General features: G+C 51.0%; 1 protein-coding gene across 5 annotated transcripts in view; it reads left to right on the forward strand.

Moving 5' to 3' along the window:
• Positions 1-11,284, forward strand: part of BCORL1 (BCL6 corepressor like 1) — a 64,385-nt gene that overhangs the window by 24,761 nt on the left and 28,340 nt on the right. For all 5 annotated transcript variants that reach the window (XM_038588280.1, XM_038588278.1, XM_038588279.1 and 2 more), the window contains 3 exons: positions 124-3,396; positions 9,291-9,456; positions 10,548-10,628. In XM_038588280.1, the coding sequence (XP_038444208.1) occupies positions 124-3,396; positions 9,291-9,456; positions 10,548-10,628 (3,520 nt within the window). The remainder of the gene's footprint in view (positions 1-123; positions 3,397-9,290; positions 9,457-10,547; positions 10,629-11,284) is intronic.

Genomic DNA, 11,284 nt, shown 5'->3' on the forward strand with positions numbered 1-11,284 from the left:
TTCTGCCGAGACCCGGTTGGTCGAGTTGCAAAGAGGACCCGCAGTCGCCTCTCCTGGGCCTCGGGACACTTGCACCATCCACAGAGAGCTAGCTAAGACGGGCACGCTGCTCTGTCGTTACAGGTGGAGCTCACGGCAGTTGGAAGTGGCAGCAATGCCCGGGGGGCAGACCCAGATGGCAGTGCAGCAGAAAAACTTGGGCACAAGTCAGAAGACAAGCCTGACGACCCCCAGCCGCAAATGGACTATGCTGGGAATGTGGCGGAGGCTGAGGGCCTGTTGGTGCCGCTGAGCGGCCCAGGGGACGGGCTCAAACTGCCTGCTCCTGACGGCACTGAGGCTGGCGACAGCCGGGCCAACTGCTCCTGGGCTCCCCTCGGCACCCAAATGAGCAAGCAGGTGGACTGCTCAGCAGCTGGGGTGAAGGCTTTGGACTCTCGGCATGGCGTAGGGGAGAAGAATACTTTCATTCTGGCAACTCTGGGAACTGGAGTCCCCGTGGAGGGAAGCCTGCCTCTGGTTACCACTAACTTCAGTCAGCTGCCTGCCCCCATCTGCCCCCCTGCTCCCAGTTCGGCTTCGGTGCCCCCATCTGTTCCAGATCCGTTCCAGGTTCCCCTTTCTGTCCCCACCCCGGTGCCCCACTCTGGGCTAGTTCCCGTCCAGGTCGCCACTTCGGTTCCGGCCCCTTCCCCTCCCTTAGCACCGGTCCCGGCACTGGCCCCAGCACCACCGTCAGTGCCCACGCTCATCTCTGACTCGAACCCCCTTTCAGTTTCAGCCTCCGTCTTGGTGCCCGTGCCAGCTTCGGCTCCCCCCTCAGGTCCTGTTCCCCTGTCGGCTCCAGCTCCAACTCCCCTCTCAGTGCCTGTTTCAGCTCCTCCCTTGGCTCTGATCCAGGCCTCTGTGCCCCCTTCAGCCCCAACCCTGGTCCTCGCACCTGTCCCCACTCCGGTTCTGGCTCCCATGCCGGCATCCACACCTCCAGCAGCCCCTGCCCCTCCGTCAGTGCCGATGCCAGCCCCAACTCCATCTTCCGGCCCACCCTCTACCCCCACCCTCATCCCTGCCTTTGCTCCTGCGCCGGTGCCTGCACCCACCCCAGCCCCAATCTTTACTCCGGCCCCCACGCCCATGCCAGCGGCCACACCAACTGCCATTCCCACTTCTGCACCCATCCCAGCCTCCTTTAGTTTGAGTCGAGTGTGTTTTCCTGCAGCTCAGACACCAGCTATGCAAAAAGTCCCCCTGTCATTTCAGCCAGGGACAGTACTAACCCCAAGCCAGCCGCTGGTCTACATCCCGCCTCCGAGCTGTGGGCAGCCACTCAGTGTGGCCACACTGCCGACCACCTTGGGGGTCTCCTCCACTCTTACACTGCCTGTCCTGCCTTCCTACCTTCAGGACAGGTGTCTCCCTGGTGTGCTGGCCTCCCCAGAGCTACGATCTTACCCATACGCATTTTCTGTGGCCCGGCCTCTGACTTCAGATTCCAAGCTGGTCTCTCTGGAGGTGAACAGGCTTCCCTGCGCATCCCCATCCGGCAGTACCAGCACCCAGCCTGCACCCGATGGGGTCCCGGGGCCTTTGGCAGATACTTCCCTCTCTACTGCTTCTGCCAAGGTGCTTCCAACCCCACAGCCTTTGCTGCCAGCCCCCAGCGTGAGCTCGGCCCCACCGCACCCCACCAAGATGCCAGGTGGTGGTGAGCAGCAAACAGAAGGGACTTCCGTCACCTTCTCTCCCCTCAAGTCACCTCCACAGCTGGAGCGAGAGATGGCCTCTCCACCTGAGTGCAGCGAGATGCCCCTCGACCTCTCCTCCAAGTCCAACCGCCAAAAGCTTCCATTGCCGAACCAACGCAAGACGCCTCCCATGCCTGTGTTGACCCCCGTGCACACCAGCAGCAAGGCCCTCCTCTCCACGGTCTTATCTAGGTCACAGCGCACAACCCAGGCTGCCGGTAGCAATGTCACCTCATGCCTGGGCTCCACTTCCTCGCCCTTTGTCATCTTTCCTGAGATCGTGAGGAATGGGGACCCAAGCACCTGGGTGAAGAACTCAACCGCACTGATCAGCACCATTCCTGGCACCTATGTGGGAGTGGCCAACCCAGTGCCTGCATCCCTGCTGCTGAACAAAGACCCTAACCTGGGCCTCAACCGAGACCCCCGCCATCTTCCCAAGCAGGAGCCCATCTCCATCATCGATCAAGGAGAGCCTAAGAGCACCGGTGCCCCCTGTGGCAAGAAGAGCAGCCAGGCTGGGACTGAGGGACAGCCAAGCACAGTTAAACGATACACCCCAGCCCGCATTGCCCCTGGGCTGCCGGGGTGCCAAACCAAGGAGCTCTCTCTGTGGAAGCCTACTGGGCCAGCAAATATTTACCCCCGGTGTTCAGTTAATGGGAAACCCACCAGCACCCAGGTCCTGCCTGTTGGCTGGTCACCATACCACCAGGCGTCTCTGCTTTCCATTGGCATTTCCAGTGCTGGGCAGCTCACCCCGAGTCAAGGGGTTCCCATCAGGCCCACCAACGTCGTTTCTGAGTTTTCGGGTGTGCCCCCACTTGGCCCCAGTGAAGCTGTGCATGGACTTCCTGAGGGGCAGCCACGGCCTGGGGGCACCTTTGCTCCAGAGCAGGACACTGGCAACAAGGGCAAAACCTGCCGGATTGCTGCGAAGCCTTACGAAGAGCAAGTCAACCCTGTCCTCCTGACCCTCAGCCCTCAGACAGGGACCTTGGCGCTGTCTGTCCAGCCTAGCAGTGGGGACATAAAAGTGAATCAGGGGCCCGAGGAGTCAGAGAGCCACCTCTGCCCTGACAGCACTCCTAAGATAGAAGGTCCCCAGGGGGCTTGTGGCCTGAAGCTGGCAGGAGACACGAAGCCTAAAAACCAAGTGCTGGCCACCTACATGTCCCATGAGCTGGTCCTGGCTACCCCCCAGAACCTGCACAAGATACCTGAGCTGCCTTTGCTACCTCATGACAACCGCCCCAAGGAACTCATCTTGGATGTGGTCCCGAGCAGCAAGAGGGGCTCCAGCACAGAGCTTTCACAGCTTGGAACCCAGGTGGACCTGGGGCGGGTGAAAATGGAAAAGGTGGAAGGTGATGTGGTCTTCAATTTAGCCACCTGCTTCCGGGCCGATGGCCTCCCAGCAGCTCCCCAGAGGGGCCAAGCTGAAGTTCGGAATAAGGCCGGGCAGGCTCGAGTGAAACAGGAAAGTGTAGGTATCTTTGCTTGCAAGAACAAGTGGCAGCCAGACTCAGTGGTGACCGATGGGGTGACCGAATCTCTGCCGCCCAAGAAAATGAAGTATGGCAAAGAGAAGGATGGTGAGGAGCAGCCACCACAAGCCAAGGTCATAGCCCGGAGTTCCCATGGACCCAAGGTGAGTACCGGGTAGAGGTCGAGGGCAGGGCCAGGACACTAGAGGTCTGCTTTATCCTGCAGATGTCAACCTCCCCATGGCGGTGTTCTTGAGTAGCTCTGTGAACTGAACTGATTGGAAGGCTTGTGTAACGTGAATAATGACCTGCTGTCCCCTTTTTTGAGTCACGTTGTCCGTATATGGTATTGTAGCAGGGAGGGGCTGGCTTGGATTTGTAGGATGTGGGAAATGATTTGGTCCCTGAGGCCAGGGAAGCCATTGTCCCAGATGAGAGGTTGGAAAGCGGAAGAAGGGATTGACGAGGGAAATCAATTAATAACAGGCCCTTCCCCCATAACCATTCTTCCTTTTCCTTTTCTGAGATAACTGCTGGCCTTGAGAACTGGGGATTCTCAAGGGGAGGCAAGGGGCCTTTGACAGGGTTGTTCTCTGTACCACTGGGGGAACCTGCTCGGGGTATGCTTGGAGTTTTGTGGGGGCTGAAGCCAATTTGGCTTCTGTGCTCATCTGCCAGTTTCCTGTCCACCCAGGGCTTGGGGTGGAAGCCTTGTGTTTAGGCCCATGGGGAATTTAGTGTGCAAGGCAGGTGGGCATCTGAGTCTGGGTTCTTTTTTTTTTTTTTTAGATTTTATTTATTTATTCATGAGACACACACAGAGAAAGGCAGAGACACAGGCAGAGGGAGATGCAGGCTTCCCGCAGGGAGCCCGACATGGGACTCGATCCTGGGTCTCCAGGATCACGCCCTGGACCAAAGGCGGCGCTAAACTGCTGAGCCACCCGGGCTGCCCCATGGGTCTGGGTTCTTTTTTTTTTTTTTTTGGGTCTGGGTTCTTAATGGTGGCAGGGATCTAGGAAAAAAGGTGGACCAGGAGGACCTGACTTGAATCCGTTGGTGCTCCAGAGGGGGCCCAGAAGCCACTGGTGATCCAAAGAGATTCTCAAAAACGTGGAGTGTTTTAGGGGCTCCTGGCCAGCTTAGTCAGAAGAGCACGTGACTCTTGATCTCGGGGTCATGAGTTCGAGTCCTGCATTGGATTTAGAGATTATTTTAAGTAAATAAAAAAACTTAAAAAAAATGGAGCAATTTGAAATTATGTTAAATCTTTAAATTGAATGTTTTTTTTAAATGTATTTATTTATTTGCTGGCGGGGGGACACAGAGAAGCAGACTTCCTGCTGAACAGAGAGCCTGGCGTGGGGCTGGACCAGGACCCCAACATCATGACCTTAGCTGAAGACAGATGCTTAACTGACTGAGCCACCCAGGCACTCTGCTTTTTTTTTCGGGCTGCTGGTTGCAATATTGTAAATTTCATTTTATTATTTTTTTATAAAGTTTTATTGGAATGCAGCCATGCTCTTTTTTTTTTTAAGATTTTTCATTTTCAAATTGAATGTTGACATACACTAGTAACAGATTTCTAGCCAGAGTACCATGAATTCGGGTTTGTGGCAGAAGCTTTTTCTTTTCTTTTTTTTTTAGATGCCCTCCCCAAAGGAAGGAGCTGTGAAAAGTCCCACTTATTTTTTTTAAGATGTTTTTATTTATTCATGAGAGACAGAGAGACAGAGAAGCAGAGACACAGGCAGAAGGAGAAGCAGGCTCCCTGCAGGGAGCCCAATGTGGGACTTAATCCCAGGACTCCAGGATCACGCCCTGGGCCCGAAGGCAGGCACTAAACTACTGAGCCACCCAGGGATCCCCCAGAAGATTTTTCTTAATCTTTTTTGGATCATAGAGTGTTTGAGAAGCTCATAAGACCCTGTCCACAGAAACATGACCTCAGAATTTTGCTAGTAATTTTAAGGAATTCATGGGCCCTCCCCCTCCACAAAGCCCGCCCATGGGCTCCAAATTAAGAACCCCAGGGATAGAGTTTGGGTGGGTTTTCTCAATGACCTCACAGCCACCTCTCTATGGCAGAGACATGCCAAGTAGGAACATAGGTCATGACATAATCATAGTTACTTTGCTCAAGTAACTGATTTGGCTTTGGTGGTAATAGGAATAACAATTCATGTCATTAGTACTGTATGCTATACACGCACACGTGCACACACATATATACAGCATATATACTGCATGCCAAGTGCTTTCTACAGATGTCCTCTAACTTAATCCTTACAATAACCCTATGAAGTGAGTGCTGTACCCAATTTACAGATAAGAAAATGAAGGAAACCGACTGAATGGGTAAGCTACCGAAAGTTGCACAGCTACTAAATGGCAGAGCTGGAACTCAGACGCTGGTCATTGGCTCCAAAGTTGACATTCATCTTCAGCTATCTTCTACTGTCCTTAGGCACAACTGTTTCACTGACCATTTGGCAAGTGTTTATTGAGTGGTTACTACATGCTAGCCCCTCCCAGGCTATATCTTTAGGAGGGCAGTACAACATTGTGGTGAGGAGTATGCTTTCCAGAGCCAGGTGCAGTGCCCAAGTTCAAATCTCAGTCCTACTTTTTCTTAACTGTGTGCTGTCAGTCACATGACTTAATCTCACTAGCCCTCAGTTTTCTCATCTGTACAACAAGACAGTAATAGCATCTCTTCACAGGGCTGTGTCAAGATTAAATGAGATGGGGATCCCTGGGTGGCTCAGTGGTTTATTTATTTATTTATTTATTTATTTATTTATTTATTTATTTATTTATTTTTTATTTATGATAGTCACAGAGAGAGAGAGAGAGAGAGAGGCAGAGACACAGGCAGAGGGAGAAGCAGGCTCCATGCACCGGGAGCCCGACGTGGGATTCGATCCCGGGTCTCCAGGATCGCGCCCTCGGCCAAAGGCAGGTGCCAAACCGCTGCGCCACCCAGGGATCCCTGGCTCAGTGGTTTAATGCTGCCTTCAGCCCAGGGCGTGATCCTGAAGACCTGGGATCGAGTCCCATGTCGGGGCATGGAGCCTGCTTCTCCCTCTGCCTGTGTCTCTGCCTCTCTCTCGGTGTCTCTCATGAATAAATAAAATCTTTAAAAAAAAAAGATTAAATGAGATGATGTGAAGTGTACAGAATAGGCAAATCGATAGAAACAGAAAGTAGAATCGTGGTTGCCAAGGGCTAGAGGAGATGGGGAAATGGGTGAGGTTTCCATTTGGGGCAGTAGAAAAGTTCTGGGAACTAAATCATGGTTATACGACTCTGCAACTGTACCAAAAGCAATTGACTTGTAAACTGAATCAAATTAATTGTATGGTATAGGGATCCCTGGGTGGCGCAGCGGTTTGGCGCCTGCCTTTGGCCCAGGGCGCGATCCTGGAGACCCGGGATCGAATCCCACATCAGGCTCCCGGTGCATGGAGCCTGCTTCTCCCTCTGCCTGTGTCTCTGCCTCTCTCTCTCTCTCTCCCTCTGTGACTATCATAAATAAATAAAAAAAAAATTAAAAAAAATTGTATGGTATATCTCAAAAAAAATTACATATCAATAAAGCTGATGTTAAAAAAAAGCAAATGAGGTGATACATATGAATGCTTAGAACAGTGCCTGGCACATAGCACGTGAGTGCTCAGTAAATTTTCATGGATGCTGGTTGTTATTGTTAGTATTACTAACTAAATAGATGTGCTCCCTGCTCTCGTGGAGCTTATGTCTTACAGGCCACCAGCCCTTTCCTATAATAAAGCAAGCAGGCACTGCCCCTTGCTATATTAGATGACCAGTTCACTGGGCCCACCAACAGATGCCAAGAGCAGAGAATAAAGTTAGAAGATCAGGGTGTCTTGCAGCAGCTCTGAGCAGCTTCCTGGAAGGATTTAGCAACTGTCCATTTTTGGGGAGAGAGTAAATAACTTTGATCTTTTGTTTCTTATCTTCCATTTTTCCCAAGAAAGAAACTGTTGATAAGCAAAATAAGATCAGTGTTTAATTGCAAATAACCCCTTTCAGGGTATGGCCTAGAATCAGAATAGTCTCCAGTCCCCTACACCACCTGCCTCAAGGCCTCATGGAATCCTGAAGGGCTGGCTGAATCATCCACAGAGCAAGAAAGAGTTCTGCTTCATCTGGCACTGGGTGTATCTTATTGTCTTCTCATCCTTTGGAAAATTCTTTGGAAAACCTTTCAAAACTCAGTTAACCAGAACATTCGTCTTACATGGTCTCCCCATCCGCCCAACTTTTTGCCTAAGTTGGAGCATGCAAATACATTTTTCCTTTCGGTGCTGCCCTTGCAGAACATACAGACAGAAATCCCTTCTAGATGTTCTGTTTTACTTGTTTATCTGAGGAAATAAAACTTAATGATCTGCACTTGAAAGAGCTAGCTAAAAGTGGTATTCAGAAATAAATAGGACATGTTCAGATTCATGTGCATTTAACTTTTCCCCCCTGACTTTAAGTGGTCTCTCTCTGGCCATTCCTGAAGGTGAGATTTTAAGCAACAGTTCCCCATATTTCTCTCCCCCCATCACAGTTCTTTCTTTTTCCTAGCACTTTGGTGCTAGGAACCAGCAGCAAGCCAAGGGGGAAAGTGAACTTGAATTTTTAGCTCAGCCCTCTGCTGAGTAAGAAGCAGGAGTTCATGGGATAGTAGGAGTCCCGGGAATTTGATGGGGAACAGTCACTCCCTATCCCTGGAGAATTGAGAAAAAAACTCCACCCACCCACACAACACCCAGAAAAGTGTTTCATTGATAAGACATCTGCTATCCCCTTAGTTGGAACTAGACAGTGATAACCTTCTAGAAGGTACACGTGGGTCTGCTTAGGGGAAAGACAACTCTTCCTTTCTTCCTAGGGCCCACTTTCATTGTTAAAACATTTTTCTTATTCTACACTCCCTGGATGCTAGAATAATGGAAATCCCTACTTTGCCCTATTTCTTGTTTGGTGGCGTGGAGAAACCTCAAAGTTTGGGAGCATATGCCACTGCTAGGCTGCAAGTGTCCTTATGCTGCATAAGCATGGCCATTGTGCCTATCCAAGTGAGCAGGCCTGAGCACAAACAGTAGAGGACAGAGTAGGGAAGGAGAAGAGTAAGAGCTGCTGCAGAGGGCGGCCCAGGCGGGGAGCCAGGAGTCCTGGGTCTCAGTCCCACCTCGGCCACTTGCTCACTGCATGCACAAATGAGCTTATTTGCAGATTTGCCTGGTAAGCGGCAGCTGCCCTCAAGTGAGTGGACGCCCAGGGTAGTATGTTGCCCCAGACAAAGCATTTAAGCTCTTGTCTTGGAGCCTCAGTTTCCTTGTCTGTTCAGTAGAGATGATATTAGCTTTTCCTTTTGGAGTTGTCAGGAAGATCAAATCAAATAACAGAGAAGAGGACATTTTGAAGTGTCAAAGATACTGCAGAGTATAAAGTGGCATCATTAACGATGCCTCGGCCATTTCCTTGTCTTCCATACATACAGGGAGATATGAATTGTTCCCGTGTCATGCCTTTCCTCTCGCCTTCACTGAATCTGTTACACATGGAGATAGGCCATTTCTTGAGTGGGCCCGGATGAAGAATTGTTTTCAGTTGTTGGTGTCTGTATCACTTGCAGTGAAGTTATTTGACCAGTGTGGTTACCTGACTTGCCAAGGAGGCATTTTTGTTCTCTGCCAGTCTCTCTTACTGTTTGGATAGAGAGCATGGGCGTAACTTTGCATCTTCGAAAATGACTTTGGAGGTCGATGTGGCTTGTGAATGCATCCTCCATAGACCTGTAAAAATAATGGTGTATGGATGTCCATGGGGGTTAGTTAGACCATGGGGTTCAGGCCCAGAAAGCCTTGGTAGCCCACAGTGGTGGGCAGTAGGCAGTCCCTTCCCCTGTACCCCCCTGTTTCCCCCACCCAGCAGCTCCTGTCTGTATCAGAATGGGGCACCAGACTTACCAGTGGCAAAGTTTTCTTAGGACAGCCAAACTGATCTCAGACTTGACTCTCTCTCTACCTTTCCACAGTGCCGGAAGCCACCTAGTGACCCCCAGGAACCCACCAAGAAAAGCCCCAGGGGGGCTTCAGATTCAGGAAAAGAGCACAATGGAGTCAGGGTAAAGCACAAGCACCGGAAGCCAGCAAAGCCAGATTCCCAGTCTCCAGGAAAACGAGCCGATGGCCACGAGGAAGGTAGGCTCCACAGGTCCTTGCCCTTTGGACTGGGCTGGAGAGGTCCCTGTGGCAGGTCGGTGGCAGGTTGTGGGGAGTGGAGATGGCTCTGGACTGCCCAGAAAAGTGAGACTTCCTCAGTATGGAAGGAAGATATAATTGACACCTCTGAAATCCAAGGGAAGGGATAAGGGGCTGATTCTCTTCACCCTGGTCACTAAGGATAAGGGACACCCTGAAAGCCAAAGAAGGCGGTTTTCAGACAAAAGTCAGTCCTACAGTGGAGGAGCTGACCCATTACCCTGCAATGGGTCTAGGCTCAGAGAAGAAACAGTTCGCGGGGATTGGGACTAAAACAGCAGGACGGGGTTCGTTATTACACCTTTTTTTCCTACCTTGGTATATCTGAAAACTCCTATTATAAAAAGTTAAAAATTAATACCCAGCTAGCTAGCCAGAAGTGCTTAGGGAAATCTTGAACCCTTACTATTGAGGGACACACAGTCTGTTTGGAGTAGGGAGGTGTGTACTTAACCTGTACGCTCTACCACTACCAGTTCCTTGGTGCCCTCATCTGAGAGAGACACCCCAGTGTTCCTGTGCATGGTAGCCTGTTTTCATGGCCTTGCCTGTCTGACATGACCTGCCTTTTTCTAGTCTGTTCTTATACAGTAGTTTTCCTTTGTCCACCACTCCCTCCTCCCATCTTCCTGCCTCGCTCGGTGCTCTACAATCCATTGAGGTTGCCCTTGTCTGGGACCTGCCACAGCTTAGTTCTAACCTCGTAGAGGTGCTGTGGCCTTGTAGTCAGACAGGCAGCCAGGCCTTCAGCTTTTGGGCATGCGGCAAATCGATTCTGTACATAGTCTTTTCTTGGGGTCATCAAAAAAGACTCAACTCCCAGTTTTCGAAAACCACCGGGGAGTGCTCCTCCTTCTCCAGGAGATGTACAGAGGTGAGAGCAGCATCAGGAGAGCTAATAAATGTGATCCAGGGAAAACACAAACCCTCCCTTGATTTTTCCACCCAAGCCTCTCCAGCGGGGCTTTCAGTTCTTGGACTCCTGATTGTGATATTTCTGCCTTCTGCCCTAAAACCACACATCGCTCCAGGTTCCTTGGAGAAGAAAGCAAAGAGCAGTTTCCGTGACTTCATCCCCGTGGTTCTGAGCACGCGGACGCGCAGTCAGTCTGGTGAGTGAGGCGGAAGCCGTGGCCCATCTTGGCTCTTCTCTGCAGAGAGAGGTAGAAGTCCGGTCAAGCAATTTTGCTGTTGGCCCAGGTGGAGAGTTGAGAATTGGACCAACTGTGCTTAGATGCTCAGCTCCTTGCAGAGTCAAGAGAGCCCAGGGTGGGGAGGGGAGACATGGCCCAGAATTGTAGGACTGCTTGCTTAGCTTTTCCAAGCAGGGCTTTTCCGAACAGAGATTTGACATCTCTGGTTGGCAGCCAGTGGTGGAAAGAGGAAGGGCCTGTGCCACTTGGGTAAATGTGCCTACTCCAAGCTTTGGCACCTCCTGATTATCAGGGCCAGTCTCATGCACAGATACACAGCCTTTGGACTTACTGCCCTATGTGACAGGTATCAACAAAATAAGAAATGGTCATTGAGTTGTCAGGGCCCATAGAATCACATTTGGTTCCCTGGTTTTGTATTCAGTGTCTAAAAAAAGATAGTTCTCTCTAGCCACCACTGTTGTCTGCTAGTTTCCACATTGGTATGTAGCACTAGAAGTGGTTGCCCTGGTTCACCCGTATTTCCATGCAAAGTGGATAGAATGGGGAAGCAGGGCATGGTGTAAACTCGGCTATCTGACATTCTATTAACTGGCATCTCAGCACATGGAAAG

Source organism: Canis lupus, chromosome X, assembly GCF_011100685.1.
Source record: "Canis lupus familiaris isolate Mischka breed German Shepherd chromosome X, alternate assembly UU_Cfam_GSD_1.0, whole genome shotgun sequence".
NCBI classification, from domain to species: domain Eukaryota; kingdom Metazoa; phylum Chordata; class Mammalia; order Carnivora; family Canidae; genus Canis; species Canis lupus.